General features: G+C 40.2%; 1 protein-coding gene across 1 annotated transcript; it reads left to right on the forward strand.

Annotated features, from left to right (window-relative positions):
• The first annotated feature begins 3 nt into the window (after nucleotides 1-3).
• Nucleotides 4-12,772, forward strand: LOC111217239 (clathrin interactor 1-like). The gene is made up of 12 exons (XM_022739019.1): nucleotides 4-678; nucleotides 4,111-4,215; nucleotides 4,902-4,998; nucleotides 5,699-5,807; nucleotides 6,443-6,619; nucleotides 7,391-7,559; nucleotides 7,936-8,152; nucleotides 8,245-8,326; nucleotides 8,491-8,568; nucleotides 8,967-9,295; nucleotides 9,710-9,884; nucleotides 10,584-12,772. The coding sequence occupies exons 1-12, from the start codon at nucleotides 638-640 to the stop codon at nucleotides 10,964-10,966; spliced, it is 1,962 nt and encodes a 653-aa protein (XP_022594740.1). The 5' UTR covers nucleotides 4-637; the 3' UTR covers nucleotides 10,967-12,772.
• Nucleotides 12,773-16,533: the final 3,761 nt, after the last annotated feature.

Below are 16,533 nucleotides of genomic sequence, written 5' to 3' on the forward strand. Positions count from 1 at the left end.
AAATATCCCCTGAAATGTGTGGGTTTTTTTTTTCATTCAGATTTGAACAGTATGTGGACAGCAATGCATTACGACAAATGATATGAAGTATATGAAGCCTTACACAAACATAAGCCAACAAAATGTTAATGAATCTTTCATTTGCTAATTTGTGTGAAAGCTGTTTTCATATAATGGAGAGTGCCACAATACAGTACAGTACAGTACAATACAGAGTGAAGTCAGACTCTGAATCCTTGGTAATCCATCCATGGTCCTGCTTTACTGAAAAGTACTGATGACCTAAGTGTCCTTGAGCAAGACACTGCCAGCTCCTGGGGCGTCTTGTTGCAAAGCCAAGACAGACTTCATAGTATTGTCTCGTTGTTCTGCGTCATTTTGTTGTTCCGTAAAAACATATGATTCAGTCCCGCGAGCGAGGGCACGTATCGACGTTTCAGTGACGTAGACAGAGATCCACGTTTCCGTAGCAACTGGGGCCGGTCCGTTAACCGCAGCAGCCGCTTAACTACTGGAGCTCATCAAGGAGCTTGGGGGGGATTGTCGTCGGTAACCGGATACCACCTCTGTCTTGTGGGGTGTAGAGACACGGGGGCGACGCAGTATCGAGGCGGCGAGCCCGCAGTTCCGTGCGGAGATGCTGAATATGTGGAAAGTCAGAGAGCTGGTGGACAAAGCGTGAGTACCGTGGAGCAGGTGGAGCTGTGCTGCACTGGTTCAGCGGCTGCTAAGCTAACCGGCTGGCTGTAACCGAGCAGCATCAGCAACATTGAGCGCCGACAGGAGAGGATACGGGCCGTGACGTCACGGCCCTAGCCCTCAGCTGTTAGCTTTGACTAGCTGGCTAGCTGCCAATCTTCAACCTTGTAGTATAAATGGAACTGTGTGTTTTGCAGTGGTATGTTCTGTTGGGCATTTTTAAGCACTGGCTCACATTGGACAGGAATAATACGATATAAACTGGGAAATGAAGTTGTTTGCGATTCAGAACGAAAGCTATCCAGTTAGCTAATTCCGCTAGCGTTGCTAAGCCCAGGTCGGCGGTGTTACTGTTCCTGTAAGTGCTGCTGCAGGATCACGCCCTGTCCCACCCTGGTGATGCCGCTGCCTCCACTATTCTTTCATCTAACATTACATCCTGACAAGAAAGCGAAGCATTAATGATTGTAAATTTCGTGAACTAAATAATTGCATGTGTCCTGCCAATTAGCTACCAACCATGTCTCACAGTGTAGCTACACCGGTCTAACAAGGCCCATGCCCCCATGGTCCCGGACAGATAGACAACAAAGCTTGTTAGCCACGGAACACATCATACTCTAGTAGCTAATCCTGGTGCTGCAGCCTACTACATTGTGTTGTTTGTCTGAGCGAGGATGCTTCTTTGTGACATGTGTCTTTGTGTCATTGTTGAAAGTAGTCTATAGACCAATACAATAGCTCTATAATAAATCGTACCATCATTAAGGTAGTTTTTGTTGAAATAGTTTCAGAGGGTGTTGATTCAACTGTGTGATTACTTTGGAGGATGAAGTGTGATGCTGTGGAATTGTATTGTGTTATACTAACAGGTATTTCAATTATTTTGTCGAACCCATTAAGGTCAGTGAGGGTAGGGTAAATAACACAAATACCTCTCTACATAATAAAATACAGTTCAACAGCACCACAAACTACAACCTGCAAATGATCAAACCATTGGATCAACACCTTTCTAAAACAATGTCAACAAAAACTGAAATTTTTTTTGTACGCAAGGTTGGTAATTAAAAGTTGGGACATTTCAGTTCCCTGTGCGTTGATAACATGCACTTGCTTTTTGATGCTAATCCTGCGAAAAGGTTAAATGCAAACAGATATGTGCTGTGTGGGTGCTGTATTAGCACCCATGCAGCAGTGTACATATTGTATCTGAGCAACACTGAAACCTTGAAAAAAAGCGTAATGGAAAAAATCTGAAAAAAATGTTATGGAAAATAACTGCATAGTGACAGGCGGGTGTAGTTTGGTATGCTTGTGCCACACCAAAAACATCTTTGTTTTTTTTTTTTTATGGATATTGATGAAAGGTAACACACATTTTCTCCTGTAGACATTTTAAATGATATACACTCAGTTGCTAGTTTATTTGGTGCACCTAGTTAAAATGAATATAGTCTAATCCAACACTCATGCAGTAAATCCTCCCTCAATGAAGGTTTCTATAATGTTCAGGTTTTAAAGTTTAAAAAAGAAGAAAGATCCAAGGGACTTTTTTGATGAAACATTAATAAGCCTTTATTCAAATGCTTATTTCATAGTGAAAATTAAAAAAAAAAAACATGGGCCATATATGTTAAAAATGAGTCAGACCTTTTCAGGGTGTAACGGTAACACAATTTTTAAGAATTTCACTGTGAAATAACCAAATAAATAAAGTCTTTTAAACTTTTTGTTAGAAGAATGCCTTGGATCTTCCTTCTTTTGGAACTTTTGTGTTCCCTACCAAAGAGCACCTTCATCATCCCTTGTCTGAACTTCTGAGCGCTGAGGTCTGTTTTTTTTCTGAATGTTTTAGAGAGGAGCTGTATTAGACTGCATTTATTTTAGCTAAGTGTACCTGATAAACTGGCAACTGAGTGTACATGGCCAACAAAGATTTCAAGAAGAAGTGGTCCCTAAGTCTTGTTCTTAATGCCATCACAACACATTGTTTCTGCCCACATTTGTATTTTTAATCCTATGCACAAAAGCATCGTCAGAACAAACGTCACAGTAAAAATGCTCACATGAAAATCAGTGTCATTTTTCACGCTGCTGTTTGTCACAGTTAGAGACACACCATACTCCGGGTGGGTCCGCCTTTTAAATGATCAATCATATCACAAATGTAGTAAGAAGCTAGAAACAAGAAAGTTGCATAATGGAAAGATGAGTGTAAAGACCAAAGAAAGAAAAGAAATAAGAAGAGGGAATATGAAGAAGTAGCAACAGAGCTGTAGATGGAGTAATAGAAACCAGCCCGAATCAGCTGTTGGTTGTGCGTGGCTGGTCATGATGAATACACTCTATTATTGATCTGCCTCAACAGAGCTGGCAGTGGCAGCCTTGCTTCAGCAGATTAAGAGTCATGCTATTATGTAGCCTTCGCTGTCTATCTGTCTGTCTTATCTGTGGACAATAATGGAGTCTAAGGCATCTCTTATCCTTTATCTAGGAGGACGACAGAGCCCAAAGGAGAAAGACACAGAGAGAAAAAGTAGGAAAGGAAAGCAGCTACATGTGAATAAAGAAGTAACAAGAGGGCTGAAGATTGGGAAAAGTGGGGAGTAGGAGATGAAACAGAAAAAAAACTGCAGTGAAGGAGACAGAAAAATGAAAAAAGGCCAGAAGGAAGAAGAGGAATGACAGGCTAGAGGAGAGGTAGATAAAATAGAGTCGTGGGAGAGGTGTGTTTCAATGTGTAGCGCTTTGGCTGTGTTTTTTGCCAGGACTCTGCAGATAAAGTCATGCCCATCAAGAGATGCAAAACAAACACAGATGCACACACACACACACACACACACACACACACACACACACACACACACACAGACACAGGAAAAGCAAACACGGTAGCAGGTGAGCCCACAAAAACATAGAGGAAAGGAAGCAGACGTTGCTTATGGCGTGGTGTGGCTGTGTCTCCCTCGCTTCAGAGCTGAGATTCTTCCTGTCATCAGAGAAACATTTATTTTCTAAGCTATTCTCTGTTTTTCAATATATAGTGAGTGTATGTGTGTAGAAGTTACAGGAGATATGATGATACTCAAGAGATCATTTATCATTGAAGAGTTTCCCTGTATTTGTGTGCATTTTTGTGTTCTACTGTGTAAATATGTCTTATGTGTTTATTTTTACTTCTGCTTGACCTCTGGAAACGTGACAAATGGAGTGTGAAGGGAATCGGTATAGACTATAGATGATAAACAGCAAGGCTGAACAATTGAAAAGCTGACAATAATAAGTAGTGTGTTCACATTAAGTGGACAGAAAGACAAGAAAGGAAAGCCACAGGGTTTCACCTTTTACATGTTTGAAATATTAATGGTACTACTGATATATGAAGAAAATATATGTTTGTGTCAACAGCACCAACGTGGTGATGAACTACTCAGAGATCGAGTCCAAGGTGAGAGAGGCCACCAATGATGACCCTTGGGGACCGTCTGGACAACTGATGGGAGAAATAGCCAAGTATGTATAACACACACATAAGCACAGTTACTGTATGTGCACACGAACGCCTGCACGTTATCACTAACGCAGCAGATGGAAACAAATTCACCTCAAATGGCACTCAGTGGAGCACACACGCACAGCTCTACAGCTGTATGAATTGTCTCACTGTTATGTCACAACCACTATTATTGTGTAATCGTATCCGTTGCATGTTGAACGAAACACTGATGTAAGCATATGCAGTGCCATATGCACTGTTATTTACTATTTATAATAAGTGCAACTCTGTGTGTAAGGCAGATTCAGCATTTTCTTCCACCAGATCTGGATTCTTATCTGGATCTGCACCAAATTGTACAGACTAATAAGTGTCAACACCATAAATATTTATGAATTTTTACAGCAAGATTCATACATTATTTCCTGATAAAGTCACAAAATGTCTAATAGTTGCCCTATTACAAAATTCCTGGATCCACCCCTTAAAACGGGTGTGCACCAAAATCTAAGACACGTGAGAAAAAATAACCATTTAATTGAGGAAAAACATGAGGTCTGTAAGAAAGACCAGGCTTATTCTCCACAGGCTGACTCTGTATGAGTTTTCCTGCATATAAATGTGTGTGTGTGTGTGTGTGTGTGTGTGTGTGTGTGTGTGTGTGTGTGTGTGTGTGTGTGTGTGTGTGTGTGTTTGTGTGTAGATCTACCTTTATGTATGAGCAGTTCCCAGAGGTGATGAATATGCTGTGGACCAGGATGCTGAAAGACAACAAGAAGAACTGGAGACGAGTCTACAAGGTGTGTGCTGACACTCCTGTATTGTACCTTGTAGCTCAACTCTATTGTTTTGTCAGGATTTATTTAAGCAGAGTCTCAGTGCTTCATTGTACCTGTAGGCAGACACCCACAGGGGTTCCAGTGTTTACACAGCTGACTGGATTTCCTTTTGTTTTAAATACAACAATATATTTTAATTGCTGTCAAATTGTTTCTCTATGCTTTTTGCCCTTATGATTATACATGTGCAGAAGGAGCCGTTTATAAATTTGATTCTCTGCTGTGCTGGACAGACCCTTGGTTCCTTCCTTGTTTGTTCCATTACACACACAGATATCTGTGAATCCTGTATTTGTATAGTGCAAAGATCAGAGCAGTGCATCTCAACTATTTTCTTGTGTCCTAACTTCAAAATCATAAGAGTGATATGCAAAGATTATAAATTATGCAAGAGCCAAGGAAGAGTGAGGTTGGATTTTTTAGAAAGCAATTAGGCTGAGTTTAAGAGAGGATACATGACTCAGGGCAGGGAAACTGCTCAAGAAAAAAAAAAATTTCTCTTGAATGGCTGAATGAAGTAGAACTGACTAAATATTTGTTAGTGATGATTATTTCTCACTGAACAATGCTGACAACATCTATTAGTGATTTCTATAACCATCTCATTATGTGTTCACTCCATCTCTTGCTATCTCTCTTTATCTCTGTCTCTCTCTCCCAGGCTTTACTGCTGCTGGCATATCTGATCAGGAATGGGTCTGAAAGAGTCGTCACCAGTGCCAGAGAACACATCTACGACCTGCGATCTCTAGAAAACTACCACTTCATTGGTGAGTTTCTACATGAACATTTGCTACCTACCTTGACCTCTTATTCTTCTTTAATCTCATGAAAATGCAAGGTGCAGCTCTCTCCTCATTGCATATGCATTTAGGGGAGGAATGCACACCAAAATGTCTGTTCCTCAAAAATAACCTTTAGCATACCTCCCTAGAACGTCCACTAAAGGTTGTAAAAATGTAACCTTTAAAGGTTATATTAAGTGAAGTGTTAAGTTTTAGCAGAAATGTAGTCACCACGACTGTGATTCATAATGTGTTTGACATTCAGCCAGTGTTCATATGTGTTATAACGTTGATGAGAAATAAATAGCACCACATGCTCCCATGCAGTGTGTGAAGGCAGTGGTTGTTGATAATGAAAATTGTGTCCCTGCTGACTTTTCTTTAAGCAGCAAGCTCACCTCAGTACTGTTGAAGTAGTAGGCCCCATTGGTTTTGGTGGGAGCTGGGTGGTCTGTGAGTTTTATTTTAATGGTTAAGTGGTCAGTTTGACTATTCTAGAGGAAAGGTCAGAGGTAACATAAGTGTTGATCTTTTGTGTGTGTGTGTGTGTGTGTGTGTGTGTGTGTGTGTGTGTGTGTGTGTGTGTGTGTGTGTGTGTGTGTGTGTGCGCGTGCGTGCAGATGAGAATGGTAAGGATCAGGGCATCAATGTGCGTCAAAAGGTGAAGGAGATGGTGGAGTTCATCCAGGACGATGACAGATTGAGAGAGGAGAGGAAGAAAGCCAAGAAGAACAAAGATAAATACATTGGAGTCTCCTCTGACAGTATGGGAGGAGGAGGAGGCAGCTTTAAGAACTGTAAGTAATTCACTGCATCGTCTCTGACTGCTCAAATCAAATGTGGATTTAAGGGGTAATATAAGTAACTTACCTTCAAAAAGGTAAGAAACCTACAGGAATTGAAGTGCATTGGAGGAAGGATATTGTGTAAAGCAAGCATGTGTCTCTGATTAATTATTAAAAGTGAAACTCGTATTATCAGTACTAAATAGAAATTTGAAATATTGGTTTATTGATTAGCTGATTAATCTCTAAATGTCCAGTTTATGTTTAATTGCTGACTCAAGAGCCCAAAGACATGTCCTGTCACAAGATGATATGAAACACAGAAAAGCAACCTCACATTGGACCATCTGTAACCAATACAGAAAATATAACACAGCATAACATTTCTGCCAATGGATTTAATTCTTGCCTTTACCCTTTACCCTTAACTTTATATATTTCAAAATAAACAGTGTTATGCCTTTACCATGTCCTTTATTGATAAGAGGATATTTTATGTATTAATTTTAATTTAATCAATCTAAAATTGATTGACTGTTTAGACAAAACAAGAACTAACGATAAATTGAAATAATATTAAAATAATACTTTGCAGCAGAATATTTATTATATCATACATGGTCAATAGTTACACAAACTTAGGGGGTTTATATGACTAGTCCGAGAGACTGTTTATGTCTGTGAGTTTATAAAGCCTCTCTCTCTCTCTCTCTCTCTCTCTCTCTCTCTCTCTCTCTCTCTCTCTCTCTCTCTCTATGTCCTTGCCTATCTTCTTCCTTCCAGCTACTGAGTTGGATCGTAGTAAGTGGGATGAGGACTGGGATAAGAGCAGAGGAGCTTTCCCCTTTAGTGAGAAGCTCGGAGAGATCAGTGACAAGATAGGCAGCACCATCGACGACACACTCAACAAGTTCAGAAAGAAGGAACGAGATGACTCACCGGACAGAATCAGGTAAACATACACACAGTTTTAAAAACATATGAACAAATGCTTGTTTTGTAATGGTCTGAGGGTATATACCAAAGTTATTACATGCTTCCTTGATTATGCAAGCATGTGGCGTTTTTGCAATAACATATTGGCTTCCTTTGTAATAGCTTCCACTTTTTAAAAACCAGAATCTGCAAAAATAAAATAATGCAAAGAGCCTCCCACTCATCATCAACCATCAGTTGGTTTTTTGTCCTACTCTTCATGTGTGTAAAATCTTTAAACCTCTTTGTCTTCGACTATCCATTACATAACCAAACAATGATGCACAGAGATCACTGCACACAAACATCTCGTGAGTGCTGTTTCTCATACATCCTTATTCTGGTTGCCATAGTGACAATGAGGAGGACAGAGCATCGAGAAATGGTAGGCAGGAAACCCTTGAGTTCAAAGATGAGGAGGAAACTGTCACAACAAAGAGCATCCAGATCACACAAGCAACAGAAACCACAACTACCACCACACGGAAACGCAGCGGAGCAACAAGCAGCAAGACTCTGGACCTGGGTGCTGCAGCTCACTACACTGGAGACAGGAGTCCAGAAGAGAAGGTACCCACACAAACACTCATGGTTTCCCAAATGTGAGACACATTTTCAGTGGCACATGTTTGATTGCTGTGTCTTTCTACTTCTCTTGTCAGTCATCAGTCAGGCAGTCATCCAGTAGCGGTCTAGCTGACCTGTTAGTGATTGACCCTTCATCCAATCAGAGCGCTACAACAGGTAACGACAAACTGCTACACTCACAAAGATAAGGAAGAAATGAAGGTCATGTAAATGGTTTTAAAATCTTGCTCTGTGCTGTATGAATAGTCACTCTTTGTTGGAGAAGAGAGTTCCTATTCTTTTGCTTGTATTAATACATGTGCGTGCGTGCGTCCGTCCAGGTGGTGGTTCAGACCTCATTGCTGGCTTTGCTGACTTCTCCTCTCCTGCAGCCTCGGCCAGCCTCCCAACCTCCACCGGTAAACTTCTTCTTCCCTCTGTAATCTTAGAGTGCTTGGTTCATTTGGTACAGACCACGGGGAAAATTAATACATATTTGCCAGAGGAATAAACATGAATTTGTACAGACTGTACAGACTTATTGATTGACAGTTTTGGCGATTATCATCCTGTATCATCAGCACATCACCAGGACCCACATAAAACACATAAAAATGTTTCTAATGTCCATATTTATGTTCTTTGGTGTCACAAAGAGGTCACAAAGAAATAACTGCTTATATGTATTAATAGTGGTATAAGACTGCAAATGGACGGCATTCGAACAGGTAGAGATTGTGTCGGAAAAGTCTGTTCCTGTCAAAATCCATGATGTTGTAGTCACAACTAAAAAATATCACTCCTCTCTTCTGGCCAGCTGCTGCGTCATCCAATGGAAACGGAGAATTTGGGGACTGGAATGCCTTCTCGGCAAATTCACCAGCTTCGTCCAGCTCTGCTCCCTCCCAGCCCGTCACTGACCTGTTTGGCAGCGTCCAGTCACCCACAGCCGCAGCCTCTAATCCCACCTCTGTCCCACCTTCCGCTGAGCTTTTTGACCTGATGCTGATGGGTGGAGCTAACCATCAACTAACCAATCCACATACGACACTGAGTGCGTCTCAGAGCATGACTTTCTCTCTGGGAGGGGCGACACCAGGAGCATCTGTTGCTATGCCCACCATGCCCCTTTCTCGCTCTCAACAGGTAGGGATGGTACACAACACAGGAATGCAGGAGAAAAAGAAAATCCTCCCACTCTAAAAACGATTGACTTTATAAGACAAGGATGTCACTCTGGATTGAATTTAAATGACAGAGGAACAGTGAGTTTGCAGAAAAACAGTAGGTTATTTTGGCTATAATTATTACTGGGGAGGGCGCGAAAAATTACTCACCTATACATTCAAGAATGGATTAAAATCACTGACCAGATCAGGTAATATTAAAATCACCCCACCTGTTCTACAGGAAATAAATCCTATCCACATTGGGATTATTCCAAGGTTCTTGCCAGTCAACATTGACTTGTTTTTTCTTTTTGAGTTCAGTAATCTTTTAATGTGCGTGATTTAAAAGATTATATTCTTCCTGTGTAAAATATTTGGAATCTTTTTTCAGAGCTTGGGAGGCATGACATCACAGCAGCCCTTAGGACAACAGCAGAAGGTCGGGGTTGGATCATTAGGGTCGACATGGTCGGACCCCTCGGTCAACATCAGCTTGGACTTCCTATCAGCAGGCCTCAACCCCGCTAAGACACCACCCACACTCAACAACATCATCCAGCAACAAGGTATCACGTTTCACTGGAATTCATTTTCTATGTGCTGATGTACAAAAAAACCCTAAAATCATTATGTGAGGTATCAGCAGGTCTTGAAAAGTCTTAGAAAGCAGAAAGTTTAGAAAGTTTCCTTAAAAAGCCATAAAAAGTATTTTAAAGTCTTGAATTTCAGGTTGTAACATTAGTTATAAAATGTTTTTGTATGAGATTTTAGCAAAAACTGTCCCAGAAAAATCCACAGACCTCTGACCTAATGTACAATTCCTGTGAGGCTTAAATTGGTTAATCCATTCATTCATATATAGGTCCAGGTCATGTTTAATGATAAATTAATGATATTATTATGAATTATTGTTAGATACTGCTTGAATGTCCTGATAAAACTGTTGTGACAGTAAAAGTATGGATGGTGTTGGCTGACAACTTTGGCTGGTATGACTGTGTAATAAATTCCATACTGCAAATATCTTAAAAAGTCCTGAATTTAACTTATGGGTTCATGCTATGTCACAATATTTCAAATAAAGTCACCAAATGATTTAGTGGGTCAGGTCAATGTTAGAAAAGTTTGCATACGTGTATTTTAGATTCGGCTAGTTGGTGTAATTATCTGACAAAAAAGACCAACATATTATATTATAAGACTTCATAATCCAAGTGGTAAAATGGAGTGAATGAACTCTTCCCTGCTCATTTGTGTCTCTGCAGCAGTGCCTCCTGTTAACTTGTTGGCCCAGAACTTCGGAGGACTGAACCTCAGCTCCCCACCCCATGTGACACCCATCAGACCACCAGCCAATCCCCTGATGGCAGGCAGTACCATGACGATGGGCATGCCTGCGTCAATGGCAGCGGGTATGCCACCTTCAATGACCACGGGTACCATGGGGATGGGGGGAATTCCTGTAAACCAAGGCATGATGGGAATGAACATGAGCATGAATATGGGCATGACCACTCCAGTGATGATGGGTGGTATGGCCGGCATGGGAGTGTCAGGAGTCGGGATGGGCGTAGCACATTCCATCACCCCAGCCGTGGTTCCGCCCAAACAAGATGCCTTTGCTAACTTTGGCAATTTTGGGAAATGAGGGAGTGCAAGTGAGTGTGAGTGTGCATGTCTGACAGTATGAGAGTGTGAACCACAGAAGGACTGCTGTACTTGAAGACAACCTTGCATGTTTCTCTCTGCTTCTGCTCTTTTTGGAGAGTTGGCACCAGTGATCATTCACCATCCCAGTGTGATTACGTGATATTGGAAGCAGGGGAGTGTGCCCACTGGTGCCCCTCACCCACTGGTATTTTGATGTGTGAATTTATGTCACACAGAGGACACCCGAAGAGCAGGGAAGTTGTCAACCCACAGCTTCTAGTCATTACTTTCCTGTGAGGAAAGGAACCTCGTCTTTACCCGTTTTATATATGAACTGCAGTGTACCCCCGTTCATTACAAAACATCACTGCAAAACGTTTTTCTCTGTAACTGCACAGAGAATTCAATCAGTAAGGTCGACTCAGATGAAAATGGCATTGCTGCCTTAATTTTACATTGTAGCCTGAGATGTCATGTTTTAGATCATTTCAACCAAATTCAATCACAAAATTAAAGCCATTACATTATTGCCAGGGGGTGGCTGTGACTATCTCTCACTCCTTGTGCAAACAGTATAACAGTTACAGTATCTGGAGTAAAAAGAATCAATACTCTAGTCCTCCGGCAGAGGGCAGGATGGATGTATGCAGTGAGATAATGAATTGCATATTACATCTTTTTCTCTTTTTCTCTCCTCCCCTCTTTTTTTATCAGGCTTGTAGCAGTTCACAATACATGGATTTACAGTAGAACATCTAAAGTTTTGTTGATGTTTAAAAAAAAAACAAACAAAAAAAACACCATGAGTGAAGACTTGAACTGCTCAGAAAGAGGTCCCTAAAATACCGTTGGGCTCTTTAACAGGTCACTGTTAAAAGTCATACTACTACTTTCCATTTTGGATACCTCTGTCATATTAAAGCCCAATGAAAGGGTGAGTCAGTATTTTATTCAAACTACTATTAACTGATATTTTCTTGATAGCCCCCATGCCATCATGTCCCTTCAGACATGCTGCCATGGTAGACTTGACTTTATGTAAGCATTGCGTTCTGTCCCATGCAGACAGACACTGTTTATGGACAAAGGTGCAGAATGATGTCTTTTACATAGTATTTTCCAGTCTACTGTGGGAAAAGAGGGTCACCATCTATAAGACTGAACTTCACAATCGTCTAAATTTCTTTCAATGGCACACAGCAGAATTTTTCACACACCTCAGCAATGTACCTTTAATTACAAAGTATTTTTTCCACTAAACATTTTTCATCTTGCAGCTAACTTTTTAGTATCTTGCATATCTGGGCCTCACAAATGATTTACTAGAAAAATAATCACTCCTACATTTGACTTGGGTTAGATGAACTCAAGGAATTGGATCTTTTTTTTTTTCATTAGCTGAGTTTTATTAAATGATTTCTATGGCTAGCTGAGGACCAATCCAAAGGGTTTTGGGATCTCGGGTGAAGTGTATGTGTGAGAAATGAGTGAATGAGTATGTGTGACTTTGTGTATGGGTTCAGTTTTCTCTGTTTGATGTGCAAACACAGCTAAGCAGAACCTCTTGTCATTTTCTGAGGTACTGCACTCCAAATGACCAAATCTTTATTTTGTTACTCTCAGAAGGATGATTCCATAGCTATTAGTTTAATATTTTATTAGTTTACTTGTAAGGTTATGTTCATATGGGAGAGCTACTAATAACATTTAGTTGACAGGAATCATGTTTTTTTTTTTCATTTTCGGTACAGCTCGTTTCATTTGATTGTACTCTATATTTTCTGTACTTCATTCAACATTAAATTAAATTATAACATTAAAGATTCAGTTTCCTCCTTTTTTCTAAGTGAAGATTAGTTTGTCTGCATGGTCTCATCCATGTTTGCATTACATTTGATCCTGAACAGGGTAATAGCTACCATTGAGCATGTCCTTAGGTGAGTTTACATTCTGTAATTCAACACTGACCTTTGGTGGATCATTTATAGACTGATACCAGTATTTTTAGGCCCAGAAAATTAAACTTTGACAACGTTTTTTTTTTTTTTTAAAGATAGTTTACTGTTTGTTTTTTGGTATATTGTGTATGTATGACAATAAGCAGATAACTATTTTAACAAATTTTCCATGACTTTGAGATAATTATTTCAACAGTTTTCCATTACTTTTTACTTTCTGTTTTAACCATTCATCTATTACTTCAAACGAATTACCTATAGGTAACTATTATCATTCACTTTTAGTTAACTCCTTGAAGAGTTTTTAACTTTTAACTCCTCTGCTTGCTCGTTAACTAGTTTGCTAATTTTCAGCTGTTGTAGCTGTGTTGACGTTGTTAACGTTCGAAAAGGTTCTTTGTTGCCATAGCAACTAGCGGTTTTCACTTTATCACTATCCAGATGAAACAACAGTTTACATTATACCCCAACCCAGATTTACAACTTCAGTCGTGACAATGAATAAGAAAACCCAAAAAAGAAAACGAGAAACGGCTCAACAAGACAAACACAGTCCTTCTACCAGAAAGCCCGGCGAGGACCCCGCGAAGTCTCAGCTCAGCCACATCGGAGAAGGAGATAAAGCTCAGCAGCTGAACGGGACCAAGACAAATTCTAAGTCCTCATTTGGAGCAAGAAATGCAATTGGACACGAAAAGCTGCCACCCATGTCGACCTTTTTAAACAAACTACCCCTTAACCCAGGCGTGTCAGCGGAGGACAGTTGCTGTGGTGATGGCGCGGTCAACTCAGAAACGGTCCGTTCAGGGACCCAGGTCCGGGCGGTGAAGTTGCCTCCATCCGGTGAACACGTTGTCACCGAGAGGCTGGATGTGCCACAAGCTGCCGCTGCAGGTAGACAACTCCTGAACCCAGACAATATCGCCGCAACATCATCCAGCCTCAGTGCAGCCACCTGCTTTACCATCCCGCCAAAAGAGGAAGGTACAGTATGCCTGTAGGGTCTGTGTAGGATCTGTCAGCAATAGGAAAATAAACATAAAATGTTACATAGAATATTCTTAGAAAATCACAATATTGACATACTTGGTCAAAATCATACTGTAAGTATAAGTAAAAATTTTACAATAATATTTTCACATTCTTGAAACTTTGAAATTTTAATTCACCTTTTTGAAGTAAAAATAAGAGATACTTCGTCTGACATTTAATTTGAGATCTAAGGACAGAAGATGCTGTATTCTAAAATACAAATGACATGAGAATTTAGTCAAACTTTGGTTTAACTCAAAATTATGAGATAGTAACAAAGTTTTACTTTCTGGATTTTGACTTTTAAAAAAATCTAAACTTTGACTTAGTATTTCATAACTGCTTTAATAATTGAATTACTTTTCAAATTAATCAGACACTACATACCCACTCAGGCGGCACAGTCAATTATGCACTTTATGGTTTTTTCTAATTTTTCACATTCTATCACAGTATGGGTTCAAGCATCACCATCTACAGTCAGACCCCTCACATCCTTACACAATCAGGCATTAAAAGTAATGGACAAAAAGCCTGTGCGTTGGCATCTCTATCACATAATGAGAAGATAAAATCTACCTAGTTTTGACAGCTTTTATCATCTTTGCTTTCTCAGATTAGTTTATAAATGTATCAACACTTAAGCCCCAGAGTCTCTTTCCAGGTGTATTCAAAGGCAAGACCCTAACAGAGCAACAAGGAACGTGGTGAATGGCAACTGCAAACTATCACATTGTATATCTGGATTTATTTGGACAATCAGCTTTTCTCCATATAGAGCAGTCAACTTTGTAACACATTACCAACTGAAATCAAATTAATTTCAGATATAAATTATTTTACAGCGAAGGTTATGTTCTGGTTTAAAGCAAATTGTATGACATTGTCATTTTTTTTGTCTGTTTCCTTTGTTTTGTTTTTACTGTTGTTTTTGTTGTTGTCTCTTTTTTTAGACTGTACATCACAATCAATGCATTTCAGTATAGTAATTTATTCTACTACCATATCTGTTGTGTATTGTGGTTTTATGATCATGAAAACTGACTATTTTAATTACACTGTGGGCTACAGGTAAAGACCAACTAGGGAAAAGAGTTGAAAAATAGCAATAGCTATAAACTCTCTGTGCAACACATCAGTTCTATGCTCTGTATTGGAGCAATGTTAAATTGTCCCTATTAAATAAATAAATAAACTTTTTAAAAAATGTAAAACTTAGTAGTTTTGGATATTTTGGAAAAAGGGTTCCAATGATCTGGGAGGGAAGTATCTAGCTAACAGCATTTTTTATGTGAGCTTCAATTCACATATACAGAGCTCCAAAATAGGCAAATCATCTGTGCCCCAAATTTTTCAATGGGTGTTTTGTTTTTTTTTTCTCATCTATTTGTGCTCTCTCAAGGAATCTTTATCTAAATGATCGATAATGTACTCCTTATTCTGAATGTTTTTTTCTTTACAAATTAACGAATCAGTCCCGAAATGTCTCCTTCAGATCTGTGGCAGATGCAGTCTGTCCAAGACAAGAATGGACGTATTAAACGGCCAATGAATGCCTTTATGGTGTGGTCTCATATCCATCGATGTGTCTTACGCAAAGCCTACCCCGGAGTCAGCATGATAGACGCCAGTGTTCAACTGGGCATTGAGTGGTCCAAGCTGAGCGCAGAACAGAAGAGGCCCTACTTTGAAGTGGCTGACAAACTGAAAAACATGCACAAGCAGCAATTCCCTGGTATGAAAGGCTTCAGCTGTTAGTGACTAGAGGATAATGAGCATTTACTGCAAGGTTACTGCAGAGTCTTGTCTGCAGATATACCTTAATTTGAATTTTAGTCTGATCTGTTCTATGAATGATAAACTTTTGGTTTTCACTAACTCTGGCTCTCTGCTTTGTTGTGTCATGCCAGATTATGAGTTTCGCCCCCAGAAGAAGAGAGGCAGAGAGTGTTTGTCCTCAGGGTGGGAAACAGGACAGGGAGAAGGACAGCACCCTGGGATTCCCTCTTTTGTCTCACAGGCCATACCTCCAGTTGTACCTCCAGCCATTCCTCCAGCTCAGTCCAACATACTGGGTCTTACCATGTACCCATATCCCACCCTGATGGGCTACAGACTGGGCTACCATCCTTGCCCATCTTTTTGTCCATATCATGCAATGGGCCTGTACCCCAATGTCCAGATCCATGATTCAAGGTTAAGCTTCTTCAGTGTTACATGATACTTTAAATGGCGTAAAGTTTCACAGAATTCACGGTTCAGTGACATTTGCTTTGATGCATTCAGTGGAGCATTTTATAATTTACTTGCTGTGAGCTAATATCAGGTTTTCCCACAGTCACCCAAATGCCAACAGCTCCTCGGAGGAACTGAGGAATTACCACAACAATCACCTGCCAAGGGATGACACCGCTGTGGCTGCAGAGCATCAGCGACCTGATCTTAGTCATGAAGTCCTCTTTGAATCTAGCACAACATCTGAGAGCCTGGCCCAGCCTGACATTGTCACCAGCATCAAAGTCGAGTGTAAATGCGAGGATGATGTTGACGTTGTTGGACTGCTTTAAGAGACTTT

Source organism: Seriola dumerili, unplaced genomic scaffold (assembly GCF_002260705.1).
Source record: "Seriola dumerili isolate Sdu_G_001 unplaced genomic scaffold, Sdu_1.0 BDQW01000040.1, whole genome shotgun sequence".
Classification (NCBI taxonomy): domain Eukaryota; kingdom Metazoa; phylum Chordata; class Actinopteri; order Carangiformes; family Carangidae; genus Seriola; species Seriola dumerili.

Excerpts from the sequence above, each read along its gene's own strand:
- LOC111217239 (XM_022739019.1), top strand. The coding sequence starts at position 638 with ATGCTGAATATGTGGAAAGTCAGAGAGCTGGTGGACAAAGC. Across the intron at positions 4,216-4,901 it reads CTGATGGGAGAAATAGCCAA|ATCTACCTTTATGTATGAGC; the intron begins GTATGTATAACA and ends GTTTGTGTGTAG. Across the intron at positions 8,569-8,966 it reads CAGCCTCCCAACCTCCACCG|CTGCTGCGTCATCCAATGGA; the intron begins GTAAACTTCTTC and ends TCTTCTGGCCAG.